The 20300-nt window shown below is 40.6% G+C and overlaps 4 protein-coding genes across 4 annotated transcripts in view; 3 read left to right on the top strand and 1 right to left on the bottom strand.

The window, feature by feature from the left end:
• lmtk2 (lemur tyrosine kinase 2) overlaps window positions 1-6785 on the bottom strand; it is a 23518-nt gene extending 16733 nt beyond the window's left edge. Inside the window, exons 1-5 of the mRNA XM_020616392.1 lie at window positions 6567-6785; window positions 6296-6464; window positions 907-1034; window positions 561-714; window positions 1-76 (exon numbers count right to left, since the gene is read on the bottom strand). Of these exons, the coding sequence (XP_020472048.1) occupies window positions 1-76; window positions 561-714; window positions 907-1034; window positions 6296-6398 (461 nt within the window). The 5' untranslated portion in view covers window positions 6399-6464; window positions 6567-6785. The remainder of the gene's footprint in view (window positions 77-560; window positions 715-906; window positions 1035-6295; window positions 6465-6566) is intronic.
• Window positions 6786-8035: 1250 nt separating this feature from the next.
• On the top strand, window positions 8036-10775 carry pvalb5 (parvalbumin 5). The gene is made up of 5 exons (XM_020616389.1): window positions 8036-8182; window positions 8745-8821; window positions 9819-9951; window positions 10245-10354; window positions 10549-10775. The coding sequence occupies exons 2-5, from the start codon at window positions 8761-8763 to the stop codon at window positions 10569-10571; spliced, it is 327 nt and encodes a 108-aa protein (XP_020472045.1). The 5' UTR covers window positions 8036-8182; window positions 8745-8760; the 3' UTR covers window positions 10572-10775.
• Window positions 10776-12669: 1894 nt separating this feature from the next.
• Window positions 12670-14794, top strand: LOC109969477 (parvalbumin beta-like). Its single transcript, XM_020616391.1, has 5 exons — window positions 12670-12711; window positions 13622-13690; window positions 13932-14064; window positions 14425-14534; window positions 14769-14794. The coding sequence occupies exons 2-5, from the start codon at window positions 13630-13632 to the stop codon at window positions 14792-14794; spliced, it is 330 nt and encodes a 109-aa protein (XP_020472047.1). The 5' UTR covers window positions 12670-12711; window positions 13622-13629.
• Window positions 14795-16535: 1741 nt separating this feature from the next.
• On the top strand, window positions 16536-18664 carry LOC109969474 (parvalbumin beta-2-like). The gene is made up of 5 exons (XM_020616388.1): window positions 16536-16820; window positions 17396-17462; window positions 17568-17700; window positions 18178-18287; window positions 18380-18664. The coding sequence occupies exons 2-5, from the start codon at window positions 17402-17404 to the stop codon at window positions 18403-18405; spliced, it is 330 nt and encodes a 109-aa protein (XP_020472044.1). The 5' UTR covers window positions 16536-16820; window positions 17396-17401; the 3' UTR covers window positions 18406-18664.
• The last annotated feature ends 1636 nt before the right edge of the window (window positions 18665-20300 follow it).

Genomic DNA, 20300 nt, shown 5'->3' with positions numbered 1-20300 from the left:
TGGCCAAACCAGCCATTGCCAATCTCCTGGATATAACTCAGACTGTGACGTGCAACCTGGAAGCCTGTGGATCCCTCTGTGAAACCAACCATAAAATAAGAAGGTACTAATTAACAAGTTTCAGCTGGAGTTTTGGAAAAGTTTCAATGAAATGTGTTGATTTTAAGGTCTGCACAAACCTCAGATTTATTTAAATCACCAAACTGAAACCTAAAGTGCAATTTTGCTAAAAATGTGTTGTGAGATTTGACTGGACAGACATGGACACCATCAGGTTGTGCATACTGATTACCATCCTAATCAGATGTGTACCAATTAGAGTATATACACTATAGAATTTGTGTTACAAAGAGAGCTCAGAAAAAAAAAAAACAACCAACCTTCCATATATTTAAAAGGAATAAAAGGTTCAGCTAAATTCAGATGGCAGGAAGAGGGTGACAAAAATCCAGCTACTCAGCAACATGACATGTCATTTCTATGTGTTTTTAATATGTGCACACTTTCATACAATATGTTCTGACACACAGCATAATCCTGTGAGTGTGCATGTGTCTGACCTTTGATGCGCGCAGGAGGGTGGAGGTGTGGGGGTCCAGGCAGAGCCACAGGGGACACAGCGAGGGTGTACACCTCAGCTGGGGATTGCATAGAAGGCGTGTCCTCTGCTGGTGGGGTGAAGTCAATATCATCTTCAAGGTGGTCCTCAAACTCCTACATTAACAAACATCAGGGATGGGATATTACTGAGAACACAAAAGGTTTGTCATGATGCTACAGTAGGATACTGCATATCTAAATTTACGTCCATTTCAACCCATTCTCACTCTGTATTCATCAGGTGTAGCCTGCATGAGAACCAATGGAGCTGTGTTTCTCTGGCTACCTGCCAAGTGTGATTCTCACCTTGAAGTTGATCTCCCTTCCCTTGCAGCAGGTCACACAGTTCACTAGCAACACCACCAAGGCCACAAGTGCCGTCAGTGATACCACTAGGGACAGGCAGAGAGACACAATGTCTCCTGTGCTTCCACCTGAAATGAGAAAAACAGAGAAACTATGGTGAGCCATTATAGATATGCTTCAAAATTCATTTAGACAAAGTTAAAAGATGACACATAACAGTCTCATTAGGTTAGAAGCAGGAAAGTCTACGCATTTCAAAGTGACAACAAAAACACCCTGCACAGTGGTCCTAAAATGCAACTTCTTGTCTAACACTACTGGACATGCAATAATTCTGATTGTGTAAAGAATCAGAACTGGTTTTTTTAAGGCTTGACAATAATTGTGACTCTTGAGACAAAAGAACCCCGCTTATATCCCTCATCAGCTATTAGGGAGACTGCTGTGGGGGTTTCTACTGGCTGATGAGCAGCTGATGGTGCAGCAGTGGTGACAGCAGGTCGAGTGTCAGAGTTGACAGCAGCCTTGCAACCTACTGTCTGTGCTGCTCAGTGTTTGAGTTAGCCTTGTTCAAATATATGCTGCATTAGTGGTCACGTTTTCTGAGGTTTATCTTGCAATTCTGACAAAGGCGTCACCTTTTGCTAGCATTTCCACCTCGTCTTTCATTTCCCCAAATGTCACTGCTCATTTATAAACACTCATCTGAAGAGGCATGACTACTGGTGACTGCATCGTCTCATTCCTGCCACAGTGAGTAAACAGTCAGAAGAAATTCAAGTCAATCCCTCCCACTTGCAGCTTGAATTTTGTTTTTCATCATTTCTTTTCTCACATGGAGACTTGGTGGATACAAACACACATTTGTTTAAGTTATTTTAGAATTTCACAGTGATTAGAGCTGTTGCCTCGCAGCGAGAAGGTTCTGAGTTTGAGCCCGGGCTCAAACTGTTGTAATAAATGTAAACATAAGCCCACTGCCATATCTCAACATAGCACACTGTGTGTCCATGAATGAGTATCTACTGGAAAAATAGTCAGAGTTTCTGTGAGGCAGTCCTCCCTGTTCTTGCTCTTGGGTTTATTCTGTCTCCCACTGATCATAGCTTGTCAGGTACATCTTGTCTGCTACAGGGAGAATCAACACCTACTGAGTCTCCTTACAAATTCCTGGCAGATGAAAGCAGGTGCTGAATACTGTACATCAAGGCTACAAACCTGCTTCCAGGTGTCTCATGTTTTCAAAAGCAGCACATAGTGAAGATCTGAGTACAACTTTAAGACAAATCATCTGAGCCCTCTGGAATAAACTAGACACCAGACTAAGGCTAATACCGTATGTCGACACTAAACCACTAAACCTGAAAATGATGACTAAATTGCGTGTTCTGTCTTGTTGAAACACAGAGTTAGGTACGACAGAACAAAGGTTTTAAGTCTGACACCAAGCAGAGAAAGTGGGACATGTCTGTCACATTCCTTACCAGACGATGGGTCTAATTTTATTATTTGCAAGCAAAGAGAAGGGAGACAGATTTCACAGTTCTCCTATTTACTGCTTTGGCATCTGTGTCGCCAGACTTGAAAAAACCTGAAAAGATGGTGGAGATGCAAACTCCTCTCCATGTAAAAAATAATTCCAGATTAAGCCCCATGAACATGTCATACAATTCTTTGGTGATACAATAGCAAATTCAGGCCTTGTCTGGAACTGATATAACTAACCTGGCACCAAGTCCTATATTCATTAAGTCTGCCGTTCAGAATAAACCTGTGGTAAGCACTTACAGAGCTGAAAGGCAATATAACAAGAGACTGAGCGGCAATCTCACAGTCAGGTCTGGTCAGATGGAGCAGTTGTGCATCCAGACAGCACATCCCATCAGAGCACAGATGAGCACTCTCCAGGGAGCATTAGACATAATTCAAAGTGTCAGCCCTGATTGAGATTCATTTCATCTCTGTCACTGAACAAATCAGATTTTTTTTCCCTGCCTCTGAGATGAGATTGTCAATACAGCTCAGCCAGAGACACCACAGGCAACTGAACCTTTAGGAAAAGAAATAAACTGTAAACAGGTGAAACATTACTAGCTGATGGCTGTTTATATAGGATTCCTTCCACACCCTTCTCTTCTGTGCTAAAGACTGCAACAGAGAATCTCTCTGTGCTAAAATATTGACGAGGAAAGAAATTAAAGATTAAAAGGTTCATATTCTGGACACAGGCCCAGTGGATGTAGCTCTACATGGAGATATGCACTTAAAACTGTTAAATTAGGGTTTCATAACTTGCAATTTATCACTGACATCACGAGCAGTCTTATACAAGCTACCGGAGGTTTTATATTATTCTTTCGTGGTGTAGTTATAAGTGGGAGGCACAGGATGACAACTAAGGCACTCCAGCCTGACTGAATCTACTTAACATGCCTCAATCAAAACCACTGAGTGCAAAAAATTTGAATGAGGAGAATGACAAAAAAAAAAAAAATCCTCCTAAGGGAAGTCACCTCATCCATAATAGTATTACCCAATGTTAAGAAGCAACACTACAAGAATGATACATCCATAACATAAGAGGAGGAAAAGGGATTAAACACTGTAGCGATATTAACAGTATCTGATGGAAAGAAAAAGGGTCACTAGAGTGTGTGGGTGGTGTTTCCAATCACAGAAAAAGAACTGTTGATAAATGTGAGAGGAAATGACTAGATGTTTAACAATGCTGAAATAAGGTTAATGGAAAAATAAACACCTGTTTTGCACAGTAAAAGCTTTGTGATTATCACAGTCAGTGAGAGAGGCTTTGCATATGTTGGTAAACCAGTTAGAAATTGGTCTAAATCTCTATTAGGACACCATTAGTGCATCAGTTGAAAACAGTTAACTGGTACTCTAGGGGTCAACACTTGCTGCAAGCACTACTGCACTGTTCCCCTGTTATGTAGCAGCCCACTCCCCCCTCTACCAAACCCAGGTGGGTACCACCACAGTGTCATACGGTGAAAGGGAAACCCCTTACTGGGGTCTACTACTCTTCCATGCTAAAAGGATTGAAGATAAAAAACAAAAAAGACTGTCCCAAGACTCCCTTTGTATAAATTTATTTAACCCACATGCCCATCTAATTCCATTAACAAACCGGCACCATGTAGCCTACTGTAGTTTGATCCTGACGCTGGGCCTTCCCAATATAAAATACCCATGTTACATAATGTGCACTAGATTAGCAGAAATTTACAGCATCATGAAGCCAAGAGCGAGTTAATGATAAACCAGGACTTAATAGCCCTGTTCAAGTCACCTCTAAAATATGTTGTGTAGCCATTTTTCACCAAAGACTTCCTCCATTTACAATTACAGCTTGAAAAAAAATGTAATGTTTCTGCCATTGGCAGAATGCATTATAGAGAGTTTCACAGTTCTTCTGTAAAATCAAAGCTCAGCTTCCCAACAGTCTGGTGGAACCATTTGGCTATAATTGCAGACAGCCCTTGGATACAGACACCGCCTCTGTGGCTCAGCAGAGCCATAGGGTTCCAGGCAGTGCAGAACAGCAGCAGTCTGACAGAAAACAAAAAAAAAAAAAAAGGAGCTGGGTCACGACTGCTCTACATAGGATCAGTTCTCCTCAGTTAGGCCTTATCTGAGTCACGGGCTCATATTATGACTTGGCAGGCTTTACCAAGTGACTCAGTTGGTTTTGGGGATCCATACAGCAGGAAGCTGCCAGGTCTTATTTCAGTTCTGCTGCATATTTCAGTAAGCATTCATACAATTTTGCAGATTTTACCCAGAACTGTGTATAACATTGATCGCCTGTACTTTGAGCCAGAATGGAGGATGGCATTGCTTGGAGGAAATGTTTGAGTTTGGCTAAGATTTGTCTGTGTACTTAGATAGGAAACATAGAGCCTCAATGATCAAATGAAGAGCAGCAGCCAATACTTATGGCTGCCCTGGTAAGGATCCTTATTTACCAGGCTGTTTTCCATCATATTCAAACAATAAAAAAATCAACACTACATAGACTGGTTAACATCTGCATGCATCCTCCTTTCTAACATCCTGCAACAATGCAAAAACTGCTCTATTTGGGGTAATACATGTTAAATGAAGCAAACAACTGTATTAGAGACAATGGACTCTGGCTAGAGACTTAACCCCAGACAGCAAAATAAAAAATATACAACAGCAGCATCCCCTACAGCCTGGGATGTTAGTCATCGATCACCGAGCAGCGTAATGGATGGCCAATGTCCACCCTGACTAACACACTAGGCATGCAATTATCACATGACTGTTGCATTAAAGCTTACTAATCTACTTTTGCCCATGTTTGATGTGTGTAAACAGAGCTTTCAAACTAGCTTAGTTATTAATCTTATTTGTGTCATCTCACCCACAATCCATAACCTAAATCAAAACTTAAACAATCAACCATTACATTACCTGTACCTATCTGTACGCACTCACAAATAAAAGCAGTGAAAAGTGGGTCAAAGGACAGGTTGCTTTGTAAAAAAAAGCATAAAAATATTACCTTACTGCAGCATCACCTTCCTGTATGTTGTACAGTGATTAAGAAAACTATATTGTTGTTAATCATTAACTGGTTCTGAGCAGACTGAAATGTGTCATGTTTACAAGTTATCAACCCTCATTACAGCATTTGCATCTACACTTTATTTCACTGTAAAACAATCAAATTATCACATTATGCCAAGACACGAGACAGACGGTGTGAGGACACTATAATAATAACACCATATAAGTTATTCAAGGTTCATTTCAGAACAAGAAGATGTTCCATGCTGGCAGGCCAACATCCATTCTATTGCCCCATAAACTTGGTTATATGTCAATAACTGGACCAACCCTGCACCTGCAGCTACAATCGGCGGTATTACATTAACTCAGACGCATTGGTGCTACCGGGAAACTGTGTAATTCGTGTTAAATATCAACCCAACCCAAACCAAACTAGTCTGGCTTAATAAGTGTTTTCTGGACAGTGTTATTGGAAAAGTTTAATGTTCTTGTTTACCCGTTTGCTATTAGCTGATATGGAGTTACATTTTCCATTATTATTAAACATTTTACCGGCATATTTAGACAGAAATATTATTGCTATTGTGTAAAGTGTGCAAAATTTGTGACTACACAAACTACAGCCAGTTCGAGTCAACAATCTTCACGGGTTAGCAAGTAATGCAGCCAGGCTGTTGTGTTGTTAGCTGATTAGCAGCAGCTACACAAGCAGCAAATATTAGCTAATCGAAACGTCTGCTAACTAAGCAGCTGGATAAACAGGATTTGTAACTCAGTGAGGGAATATACAGTCGCTTAGCTTAGCTGTGTATCGGCTTGCAGCCAGCTGTCTTACCTGATTTGTGAGAATATTGAAGAGGGGCACCTTCAGACAGCCAAAACGCCGACAGAAAAATCCCACTGGCCAGCAACAAAACATATCCATGGCGGCTCTCCATAATCCAAGCTTAGCTAACAAACCGATAGCCAACTGGAATCGTCGTCCTAAACAACAAATGGCTGATCTGATGATAAATAAAGTGTTTTAGTCATTGACAATCATATTTTTTGTGTCAGTTTAGCGACTTGCTATTAGCCAGATAACTAGCTTCAGCTAGCATGTCAACCTTTTAGCTGACGACAGCAAATACCGCTACGAATTGTAGTGTACCGTTGTCCATTGAGACAAAAGTAGCGACCACCGTTCACGACATATCATATCTGTTGTGTGTACCCTGATATCAGTTAAATTAAAATAGTTACAGGAAATTAATCAATAGCCCTGACTATCATGAAACACCTATCCTCCAAAGCGCCATGTTCCTGTACAACGTCACATCACGGAATAAGGCGTAATACTTCAAATAATTGACAGCTAGACGAGCCAATCACAACGAAAAACATGTTGACATTAAACACACACAGCCAATCAACGTCAAGTCATATTAATAGTCATGTAAATCCAGTGCTTTGCATAAAAGCCGGAGAAAGCTTTTTTTTCCTTTTTTTCCCAAACATGTGAGCAATGTTATACTGATTAGGGCAGAAGATCCGTCAATATGAAATGTTTTTCCGGATTTACGGCCAACCATAAACCACCAGGATGTCTTATGTGGGCGAGACATCTGACTGGTGTAAAGAGGCTTAAAGCATCATTACTGATTTCTTGTGGATTTTTTCTTTCATGCTCTTTCATATGAATATTGCTGAATGTTAGATTTACTGGGGAAATCGATATTTAATAATCAAAGCAAAAACAAACAACAGAAATTGAACACTATTTTGACATCAATACCTACAGAGAAATGCCCTTAAACAGTTGGCAGTCTACACTGATCCAAATTAAAAACATATTTTATTAAATAATTAAGCCTAAATACACAAATAAATAAATAAATCATCAGATTTAATTATTATAATGATCTGTGTGTTTACAAGACAACACCAACATACTTCCCCTTTGTTTTTATTGCTAAGACTTACAATATGAAAATTATATTATAACAATAAAATTAAGAACATGTTGTAGATTGATAATTATTTATCTTATCTACTGAAAGGATCTGTGTACAATACACCTGCTTTATATTTTATATTGCTATTAATTCTAAATAGAAAGAAGTAATAGCATTATTGGTAGTAGTGATTGCTGTTGTAGTAGTAACTTAGAATGAACATTACATGAAAAATCTGCACTGTTAAAATGCATTTATATTTATAATTTTCATTCAATTATATTTGGTGCCTTCTTACTATGTCAAACAATATGAGTAAGAAAATTATCTGCTCTGATTAACAGTCTTAGTAAATGGTCTTATACTTGTATAGCACCTTTCTATGCTTTTACAGCACACTCAAAGCGCTTTCACATTATTCAGCCATTCACCTATTCGCACTCCCAAATTCACACACCGGTGACATCACTGGGAGCAATTGGGGGTTCAGTGTCTTGCTCAAGGACACCTCGACATGTTGACTGGACAAGCCGGGAATCGAACCGCTAATCCTCTGGTTAAGGAAACGACCCGCTCTACCTCCTGAGCCACAGCCGCCCCTGAAGGAGGAGGGGGCATTCTGTGGCGCAGGGGAAGTCTCCCTTGGTATGAGAACAGATAAGTCAGGTTGCTTCTTGCAGTCTGGATCACAAAGCTGCAAGAGAGTGTTGGTGGCTTAGGCACAAAGCAAAAGAGATAGTGATCTGTGCATCATAGGCTCTGAGAGTGTAAACCTCATCTGAAGCACGGTGAGTACCAAGCTTTTGTAAATTCATGTGCATGTGTGAGGATAGCTGCAGTTCCATCCGTGTTTGTGCCTTGGAACATCTCTGTTCTTATGCAGGGAAAATAAATGTTAAAATGTAGGAGAGAAAATGGGACGTTCAATTGTCTTTGTGCTTGTTCCATCAAGTTGCAACAACTTTCTCCAAATTCAGCAAATGCTTTCATTTTGTGAATGACTCGGATCATCAGACAGTTTTCACATAATTTAAACTTTGCTATATGATGAAATATCTTTTTCATGGCGAAAACAACAGTTTATGGAGTTGTATCTTTTATTAACATGGATGTACCTTACAGTCAAAATGGTACAGCCCAACTGTTAAATGGTACAACGCAGGCCCTTGTTTTTTGACAATGCTGATATAGCTGAAGACTACCTACAGAGAAATGATAATGCATCTATGCACAAGTTGTGACTGTTTCTATCTGACAGAGACTGTTATCTGACAGCAGAAAACACCTGCATCAGTTTCATTTACTGTCACTTTGCATTTACTCCATGCAAGTGTGTGTATATCCCCTTAGGCAGCAAGAGAGGACCATGGCATTTGCAGGGATGCTGAGTGAGGAGGACATCAAGGCTGCAGTCCAGGCTTGTCAAGGTCAGTCAGACAGCACACACACACTTGCACACAGGGTGAATACACTTTACAAGCATCTGATTGTAAACACAAGAGTACATATTTTACAAATCTATTTACATATTCCAAACAGAGAGTCACAGGCAATTTTAAAGCTACTCCCACTCCCATGGGGAATGATACTGTATGTTGTTCACAGGAAGACTGCAGGTAACCAGGCAGCCATGTGGCAGGAGAGCAGTTACCACCCAGATACCAGAGTGTTTACGTTGAGTGTTTACATAGAGAACATCAAGTCACACAAACTATACAGCCCTCACATCCCAGAGCACTTAATTATTTCTCTGTTGCAATTATTTCTGCATGACGAAGTAGACACTGCTCAGCTACTCTGATGAAAATCAAACGTCAGTGCTTATATGCTTTTTAATTTAAGAAATCCACCCTGTTAGCAACGTGATAGGTAAAATAACATTCAAACTTTGTCAGTTACAGTTCAGATTTTGCACATATTATTAAAAGGAATCTTTTTTTTTCTATTTTAAAAAGTCTTGAAAAACTAAATAGTCTAAGAAAGTGGGGATAGACAAATAACCTAGTGTTAAAGGTTCAATTCATCTATTAAAAGGTTATTTATTTTTATAAATTTTTAATTTCTCATACAGTGGCTGAAAGTTTTTTTCAGCAAATTCTTTTCATTTACTCATCAGTGAATGGCTGGATAAATATAGAGCTTTTAACATTTAGGTTTGTAGTGGAGCCATGAGCAATATTTTGTGTGCTTTGACTGTTTCAGTAGCATAATGGCACAGCCTATAATGGTACAAGACAGTGATGTGCTTCAGGGTGTATATTGGTAAATGTCATTGGTTGAAAAATGAAAGTCATCTGAGCAAATGAGTAAATGCAACATCTCTATTCAGCCCTTCACCGTTCTTGCTTTCTTGTCATTCTGTGACTGACCTCTCACTCCCACATCTCTCTCTCTCTCTCTCTCTCTCTGTCTCTGCCCGTGTAGCTCCAGGCACATTTGACTTCAAGTCCTTCTTTGAAAAAGTGGGACTGACTGGATCATCTGATGCAGATAGGAAAAAAGTGTTTACAGTCCTGGACCAAGACAAGAGTGGTTACATTGAGGAGGAGGAGCTCAAGTAAGGTTGCAGTGTGTGCGGTATAGATATGTGTGTAGGTAGGTCTGTGCATGTGTGTTACGTCCATGCTGTCTGTAATGGCATTTTTCAACTCACTGTTGGTTGTTCATTATTACAAAGGAAATACAATGTTTTCCTTAACATGTCTTAGGCCTGAGGCAGAGGTCAGTGCATGAAAGGAACAACATTTCTGTGATGAATGAATTGAGTAATATAAGAGGGGAGGGGTAGTGAGTGAGTGATGGGGGGAATGCTTGTTGCTGATATATATATATTTTTTGTCTACTAATCAGACGGTTCCTTCAGAATTTCTGTCCTGCAGCAAGGGAGCTGACTGTGGCTGAGACCAAGAGTCTGATGGCTGCAGGAGATAAGGATGGCGATGGCAAGATTGGGTTGGAAGGTGGGTGTCTGTAAAAGTTTTGTCAGCAAATGAGAAAGGAAGCCGTCTGTAGAGGAGCTGTCCACTATGTAGTGCTGAACTCTGTAAAAAAAGACAAGGAAATAAATAATCTAGTGTTTGTTGAATCATCTTTATTAAACATAATTCTGCATGACATTGTTCCACTGTCTTTTGGTTTCTTTTTTACCCCACAGAGTTCTGTATTCTCCTGAAATAAAGAAGTCAAGCATATATGACGGCAGCTGTCACCCCGTTTTTTCTCATGAAACTCCTGACATTCCAAAAGTCTGATGCGAAGCCCAGGAACCTCAGATATTCTGCACCTGCCTCTTGCTCTCCCTGTTGATGTGACACAGTAATGCATAAAATGTTTGTTGCACAAATAGCTAAAGCTGGATATTAGTTGTGTATTTAATCAGTCAGTCAGGTACCTGGAATGGATTAATAAATTTATTTCAAATTGGAAATCACTGTCTGCTGGCCTTTTTTTCACCTGCCTGTAAGGAACAATATATTAAGTGTCTTATTTTATTCTATGGCAGGGTAAAGGTAGTTAATTCAGGGGTTTAAATTCACTAAATCCGGAGTATAAAGTCCCTGCATCACTTCTGAAATGACCTTTATATTGACTAGATTTATAAGAATAATTAGAGCTCACTAAATAGATGAATGCATGACAACTCGACAGCTTTTTCAATAAATTATCTTGCACATACAGGGTCATTAGAGAACGCTGGCTCAGAATGGGCCAATTATGTGCTTTATTGAAAGGACTCTGGTGATTTCTGTTCCTCATTTATGATTCAAAACAGAATACTAAATAGGAATATATAAGTTAGAGTCAAAATTAGCGAATTTTGAGAAAACCATTTGTTTTAAATTGATGTTTTCCTTACTAGGACATGTATCACCTTCTGCTGGGCAGATTAAAAGTTCCTGTAGAAATATCCATCATATGGAAAATACTCATAGTTTATACAGAAACAAATGACTCAGATGGGTTACCATGATGACTGAATAAAGTGCAAAAGACCTGAGAGTCATAGGACACAAAAACACAGAGTAAAGGGCATTCTCATCTTTGATTCTGTTATTAATGTGAAAAACTTAGCTGCGTTTTGAGTCAATGAAATGCGAGTGAAGTTGTTAACATATTACTAGCTTGTTGATGTGTTCACACACACACACACACACAAACACAAAATAGTCTGATTGATAGGGGCAGTGCTCAGTATGAACAGCGATCTGGTGATGTAGGCTCCACAATCTTGTTCATGCTGGGGCGCTGAGTGCATCTGAAACTTGACTCACTACATGTAAAGTTAAGGTGAACCTTATAGAAATTTACTGTAGTCTAACATCACAGGACAGCATGGCAGAGGCTGCACATACACATCATATGAGATCTCAGAGCAGTGCTGCAACTCCAGTCCTTCACATGCAAGAACAGAAAGCCTGACTCCAGTCACCTGAGAAAAACTAAAATCAGTGTATATGAGAAAAACCAGACAATCACAGACAGTGCATTCAGAATTTTCAAATACTTATGTATCACAGAGTAAAGCATTGTTGGATTGGACAGGAACACTGCAGGTTCACATGAATGGGCTATATGGAAACATTTTACTGATACCAGTGGAAGACAGAATGAACAAACAGATAGGCTATATAAACTCTATCAATCACTCTATCACACAGCGACATGTCTCTAAAACCATAGCCCATATAACATTTTAATGATAACACCAGAGGGAGAAAGCCATGGTGTTTTCAAGGGCAGCATAAGCAGTTCTGACCTGATAGGTTTATGTTTCAAATTGATGAATTACATGTAAGAAAGTAAATTAAATATTCCCTCTGTTAATTAAGATCAGAATATCTGTCCAAATGGCCATAACTCCATTGTTGTCATTTGTGTGATGTGTATGTTTTTTCTCACAAACCAAAATAGAGGACATGACCCATGGCCTGTGCTCTCACACCTTCCCATTCTTTTCATTTCTTCTCAGAAGAAATTCAAAGCGTCAAAACCAGCATCTTAAATGTTGACTATAAATCATGTTAGTAGGCTACACCATGTCCTGTAAGTCAGCTAGCACTGGGCCTGGGCCTCATCAGATTTCGACGCGTCTAGCTATAGGCCTTTTCACACATGGCAGCATCCTCATTTGTTCACCTAAAAATAGGTCCAGGCTACTAGACACATTTTTTCAAAACCCATGCATCTTGGTATCTGATACTGAGACTCAAAGCTCTGTAAATGGTGTTGCTCATGGATATATAAGAGTGAGGGAAAGGGGCTTAACGCATTTACCCAAGTCCTCCTTGGTTTTCACTCGCCTCAGCACAGAGCAAAGGTGAGTGGGAATTGCACCCAGCAAAGGCTACAGACTCCTGGCAGATTACACTGGGGGGACAGGGATTGAGATAAGGAGCTCCCTGTGGACTGTACATTATAGAGAGAAATGGAACCAGCGCAGCCAGCAACTACACCGATCAATGGGATGATTCAATGGGTGCGAAAAGGAGGCCAAATGCAGCAATCTGATTTCAAAAGATCAACGTTTGTGGATGATAATTGTGCTATTTTACATTATCTTCTTCAACCGGATGAGAACAAAATCACACCTAAAGCTGCCATCGCGTTTGACATCACTGCATTTCCCCAGATGCGGTGTTTATTTCTGGCCTTTATTCGTGTTGCTGTGATTTGGCATCTCAGTGGGAGCATCATCTATCTAGTACCATAGCAGCAAAACGCTTTGGGATAAACAGAATCATACATGTACTGTGATCAGACATCCGGAGGGCAAAGAATAGCTCTTTACCCATTAAAAACAGGACCTGTGATGCTGTGTGGCAGGCTTTGCAAATTAAGCCAATTAAGTGGTTTGTTTGCGAGCAAAACAAACAAGTGGCTTTGAAAATGGCTGAGAATGAGACTCTGCCTAATAATGCGCCTGAATTTTTATTCTCTAGTGAAGCTATAGCAGGAATAGCATTGTTTAATACTTGCAAGTTGACTTTAGTCCACAGAAATGTGCTCTATGTTTTAGAAACATATAGCAAAACACCAGTCATTTGAGAGAAACCCTCTATGTGCCTCTCTAAAGTCATTGTATCTTAGAGGTCATAAAGTATGTGAATCTCATAGATACAACATTTCAGTCATTCAGAGGTTTGCTTTACTGAGGACATGTGCCACAATATGACCACTGTATAGGATTAGGCTATACTAACTGTGCTATGTCTTCTTTCCTCTCTAAGATTGAAATATGGCCTTCTCTGGTATCCTCAGTGATGCTGATGTAAAAGCAGCTCTGGACGGCTGCTCAGGTGAGCCTCATGGTCTTAATTTTGTATACAGTAAATGCACCGAATATATGTCTTTGCCCTTTTTTCCCACTGCAAACCCTAACCTAACAAATTGGCTGAGATCATGGTGTGCTAACCTCTCATTTTCTGAACGTGTCATACAAAGTGCCAGCTGCATTTATCGTGTTACATCAACATTGAAGCCCTGGGTTATGCTCATGCAGTCTGCTGGGTGTCAACAGTGTGAAAATGTGTGTTCCAGCTGCTGACTCCTTCGACTACAAGGCGTTCTTCAAGGCATGCGGCCTGGCAGGCAAGAGCGCAGATGATGTCAAGAAGGCCTTTCAAATTATTGACCAGGACAACAGTGGATTCATTGAGGAGGATGAGCTGAAGTAAGCAGGCGCTCAGTGCCTCAGTGGCAAAAAAATAGTAGTAATAAGAATCGTACACCACATACACTATTAATGTGCTATGTTTAAGTTAGGTCGAGATCAATCCGAAAACCTTTCTTTTATTCCTGATTTGTACATTGTGTTTTACCTTGGATTTCATCTGAGAGTCAAATGACACGGTGAATGAGAATAAAGAAGAAGGTTTTATGACCATGTATATTTAAATCCCTGTGGATTTTTGTTTTAAAACCTCGACCACAGAAACTGCTCATGAAACTTAAAGGAAAATTGTTCTATATAATGATTTAGTACAGATGAAATGTATGTCATCTTAACTTGTGCTGTTTGTCCACCTGTCAGGCTTTTCCTGCAGAACTTCTCCGCTGGTGCCAGAGCACTCACTGACAAGGAGACCAAGACTTTCCTCGCTGCTGGTGACACCGACGGTGATGGCAAGATCGGAGTCGATGGTAAGAGCTCTTCACACGTTTCTGTATATCGTTGACAGAGACATGGCAGAGACATTCAAGATTATATCTGACACCTGTTCTCAGTGGACTCCAAATGAATATGTTTTTAACATCAGGTCACACACTCTTTGACAGAGAATGGGTCCAGTCACTCTACATTATACCACAATGATGACATAATATTCTGAATACATTTTGCTCACTACTAATGGCAGTTTTATTCTACTTTCACAGAGTTTGCTGCCCTTGCAAAGGCATAAATTTCCATTGACCAGGACCCACTTCTTTTCATGGAACTGCAAACTCCTTGCAAGATTCAGTATCATCAGCTGAAAGAATATTTTTTATACCTTATTTATGAGTTGCCTGTGGACTATTTCTCAACATGGAACACATACTTTACTGTTACTGTTATTCAGATGTGTTATATGATTTGAAAAATGACCTGTGAAGCCTGTACACCATCTGCACATTTGAGGAAGAGTGATAAACCAGGAATAAATGCTCTTTTGGTGTAAAGTCATCTCATTCAGGCCAGTCACCTTTGCATTGGTCAACTGTGGTGTAGTATACAACCCATTGTCTTGACATAGCTGTGGCTATGTCAAGACAATGGGTTGAGGAGTTTCCACGTGCCAGAGTTGCTGACTACTCAGGAGGTGCTGAAAACCCATTGAACTGACCTGCCCAGCTCTTGTTTTGGTAATTGGTTAATGAGGAGGCGAGTGTAGCTGGACTCAGACCAGTAGCTGGCAAACACAGTGGGAACGGCTTTGCTCGCATACTTCCTGGATCCATGGAGGTTTGCAATGGATAGCAGCCACAATTAGTGTAATTATTCGATCTGATCCAAGGTGTTTTTCTCTCCACCAACTGCTATTTAGTCAATGAGATGATGTGCTATAACAACAGCCACCACTGCATCAGCAGGACATAAATCTGCTGCAAAGATGCAGCTCTGTATCTGTCTGAGAGGTTCTTAACAAATTCTTTAAAATGTATTTTCATTGTGGTGTTTAAATTATGTCACAATTTCTTTCACAATATTGTGTATTGGTCTAAAAGACATCTGAACAGCTTATTAGTTAAATTACTGTGCCAGTAGAAATGGAAGTTGTGAATACTTGGGGAACCTCAGGTCAGCAATATGTAAACCCTCAACTTATCAGATGACACTGAGCTTGTTACCATCAACCAGTGGTCAAAACACAGAGAGAGACAACCAAAGAGCAGTCTGGGGTTTCTTCGGGCTCCTCTCACAGAACAGTGCTGCCACCTGCAGGTCATAGCTGATCTCGCAGCCATGTACAGTGAGCAGAGCTGTCAAGTGCAATGACAAGAGTAACCCGATCTCCTTTGTTTGGAGGAGAAGGATTTGATTAACAGTAGGACCATTCTCCCAGTGCTTTAAAAAACTAAACGAACACTTAGAATAACATGACTGGTACGTAAAAATATAAAGAAAAACGCGGGGCTTTTTGCAGAAGACGTTTTTGATCCAAAAATCTCTCCGTCCACTTTGACTCATCTGAACAATAAATAACAGCAAATCTAAAATATTCTTGATTATGTGCAATAAAGTTGACATACCTGTCAAAATAGGACACTTTGTACTGTTTCCGTGCACCATAGTTATAACTGCAACGTGCTGAATCTTGATTTGAAAGACGCACATCCCACGTTTTACCATGTTGTCCAAACAGCAAAAGCAACATTCTCACAAGATGAAGTATAACAATAATTATTTATTTAAAATGTATTTTGCACATTCCGCATATATAGTCAAAGCACTGATTGGCACATTATGCGTAAATAAATACAGGACTACAGAAAGACTTTTCTCCAAACTCTCCAAGTAGACTCAAGTAAATACATGAATAGAATAGTCCAATCAGTAATCAACAGTGCCACACAAAAATTGGGAAAACAACCAATTAATGCCACTTACGCCAGTTCTAACACATGCGTGCTCAGTATCCACCCTTTTGGTTGTGTGTTGCCAACAGCACTTCCAATTCGTCCTCCTCAGCAGTGCACATGACTATTCTTAGCATCGGGGGACACTGAAGACTTCTTCAAACGCACCATTTAAGCGTCTTCATTTGTGAAACTTAAAATAGACCGCTCTCTGGCTACAGGACGATTTTTCACCATCCCTTCTCGGTGTCGCCTCAGATTTCGAAGGACCGAAACTATAAAAGGTCACCAGGAGCACCGGGATGATCACTGCAGTCGACTCTAGTCTTGTCTGTATCACCTGTATCCTACAAAGCAAGGACACCAGAGGTGAGTTTTCAATGAAAGGAGAAAAGAATCCCAGGATCCATGCAGCCAGACCCGCAGCATCACGCTGGGCATCTTTGAGAAAACATTAGCGATGTTTAGCAATTTAAATAAGGACTTTGCACTTCAGTGCAGCATCTAAAGAAAAAGATTCATTTTGCGTTTGCTGCGGGAGCCTCAGCTGCATGACGATGTGGATTACTGGTCAGATCTCCCACAGTTGCAATAGGGAATACGTGTCAATCTCAGACTTGGGACTTGGGAACGCAACATCAAAGATGCCATTCAGAAAGAAGTGGATTGAGTAATTTCCATTCTGAAATGTGAACAGTTTCTATTCTAATTTGGAATAATTAACAGAACTTTAAAAACTGTATTTATTTCTTTTAGCAACAGCTCAAACCATAATAATGGAGTAGCGCACTGCTATTGTAATGATAGTATGATCCATAACCTGTCTAATTCACTTTTCTGGTTCTGTTTACTATAGCCTGTATAAGGCTCTCCATTGCTTATTACTTAGCCATAATATGTCCAACGTTTAAAGTATAATAATCGCTTTTATTTTATTTCTGCAGATTAAAATGGCTTTCGCAGGTGTACTGAATGAGGCTGACATCGCTGCAGCCCTGGAGGCGTGCAAAAGTAAGTCCTAAAATGACAATTACAATCACACACACACACACCCCTGTGTAGCTTCTTGTCTAGCTACAATATTTGGATTTTAGTAACAGCTCTGGTTGATTTCAGGCCCTGACACATTCAACTACAAGAACTTCTTCCACACCTGTGGTCTGTCCGGCCATAGCGCCGACGACGTGAAGAAGGCCTTTGGCATCATCGACCGGGACAAGATCTGTTTCATTGAGGAGGATGAGCTGAAGTAAGACGCACACCTTTGGCTGCACACATCTCCAGGGGATGTGTTGCTTCCTTTGCTCTAAAGAGATACCAATCTTGCTGCTTTACTTTCGTGTCAGCCACATGAAACAATAATGTTTTACATAATGTGCCTGTAAACCCAGCTACTCTTGAGGCTACTCTTGCAGGTTATAAGGACTAAAGTAAAGTAGATGCGCGCGCACTCTTGGGTTCAGGGTGAAACCATCTTTAGCCATCAGCCTACACTTCCTGTCGTCCCTCTGTGACCACCTGGATAATGTTTTCAATGATGCACGTTATGATAGTATAGCCTACATCAGTGTGTAGATTAGTTACATCCAATAAATGATCTGGACAAGACGTTTGTATTCAGTGGATGTTTGTGTTCGGCAGTATTTAGATGGCACCTTGAGACTGTGTAGGAAACGTGATGGGTGTTGGAGTCCCTGAACTAACCACTGCTTCTGCGTGTGCTCAGGCTGTTCCTGCAGAACTTCAGTGCAAATGCACGCGCACTGACCGACGCCGAAACCAAGGCTTTCCTCAAGGCCGGTGACACCGACGGTGACGGCAAGATTGGCGTTGATGGTATGGACTGTGGTTAACTCCTACTAATGCAGAGTGATAAAGGCACAGAGTAGGAAAAGTCACCGGGTGTGTTTTCTTCTGTCTCCCTGCAGAGTTCGCTGCCGTGGTTAAACAATAATGGCAAGTGACCAACAACACCTGCTCTAATGGAACAACAAAGCCCACGTCGACCTCCCCCCTTTTCATCTGAATATACATAATTTTTATACATTTGCTTAAGAGACGTTTCGTCCTATGCAACACACTGTCCAAAATGATGATTGTGAATGTCGCTCGGTTGTGTTCATGTCTTAATTATGAATTTTGCTTATTGTAAAATCTATGATGCACTTTCCAGGAACGAACGAAAAAAGAATAAATATTCTTTTGCTACGGTCTCCCTGGAACTTTATTGTAAGCCTAACACTTCCTGTCTTTTCCATCTATGGACAACATCTTGCAAATTCTGCAGGCCTATCCCGACCTTTTCTCTTTTTAAACATGAAACATAAACCTGTCCTGCCAATGTATAAAAAGGAAAATGGTCTTTCTCTCTAACACACGCACATTTATTCAGAGAGAGAGAGGGAGAGAGAGAGAGACTATGTACAGTTATGCAACTCCATCCTGCAGCCACTAGATGGAGCTATGTCCATGTGCAGTGAACTGGGACCAAGCCAGAAACCAGTGGAAGGGTGAGGTTGGATACAGAGCACACCACAGTGACAGACTTCATCATTATTTCACACGACCTCATTCAAAACAACTGCACATGTCTATATAAAGCTTATAATTTCTAAGCCAGATTCGGAGTCAGGTGATCATCATACTAATACAACTTTACACTTCTGCACACACAAATATTAGGAGGATCATTTTTACTTTTTGCTAATAAATTTACTTGCTGGGACTGTTTAAATTTGAAGAATCAAATAGGACCTCCTTGACAATTAAATTCTCGGGTTCTCTTTTGCTGCCTGAGTGAGGTTTGAAAACAAAAAAGGAATGGAGATGATTAAATAATAGCCCAGTAACCGTATACAGTCTGGGACGTATCAACGTGGCGCATGAGATCATGCACGGTTGTGGGTACCAGTCTCTTTTTCACACACAGTCTGGAGGAGATAGATGAAGTTTCTCATTAGGCCGACCTGTTTAGGAGTCCACCAGCACGTCATATGTCGAGGAGCCCTATTAACAAGCTGCCACGGAGATTAGCCACTGGATACACACGCTTACTCAGTAATGACAGACGGCACGATGCTGCCAAAGCATTAAACAAAAAGCTACTTGCATAATCTGTGTGAAAAATTCATGCTCAAAGCACATGTTTTTGATTCCTATTACCTTACTAACAGCCTATCACCACTAAACCGTATAAAACAAGAAAAGAAAATGTTAGTTCGGTTCTCCTGGACCACACCTCGCTGCGCTACCGTGGATGTTGCGTTTGGATTTGTGCCCAAATTCAGCTGCGCAAAGCAAAAACGTATCCAAGAGGAGTCCAAGCTGTAACTGGTGCCAGAGGAGCCTCTACACTACCGATTTAAATGTCTGAATACCATTCAAAGGAGAGATTTCAGTTTGAAGTTTTTAATAGAATTGCACCAGTTTCTAAAAATACATTAGACTGATGTTCGAAAATGACAGTTATCTATTTAACATGAAATTTGCCAGTGTATAGAAAGTAAAGGGATATGCTGCTGCAGTGGACACTCCTCCAGGAATGTGCTCAGTGAGCCCGGACCCGCCAGCGGCCACAGTGTGCGACTCTATGCTCCAGAAAGACACAACGTGACCAAAAAAAAAGAACCAAGCCCCAGTAGAAATAAAGCCCGTACTATGCTTCATGTGAACACCCGGGACACTGCACATTATGCATCATCATCTCCATCAGAAACGACACAGCCACAGCAGGGGGTGACCCCTGGTCCCTTAATCAGCACCGTTGACAAAGCAGTTTAGCGAGGCTGGCCCCTGACAGTGTCAGACGGTGAGAAGGTTATACTAAAGGCTCAGGAGCTGTTATGTGTG

This window comes from Monopterus albus, unplaced genomic scaffold (genome assembly GCF_001952655.1).
Source record: "Monopterus albus unplaced genomic scaffold, M_albus_1.0 scaffold174.1, whole genome shotgun sequence".
NCBI lineage: Eukaryota > Metazoa > Chordata > Actinopteri > Synbranchiformes > Synbranchidae > Monopterus > Monopterus albus.
The sequence above is the reverse complement of the archived record's forward strand: the minus strand, read 5'-3'. Positions and strand labels throughout refer to the sequence as shown.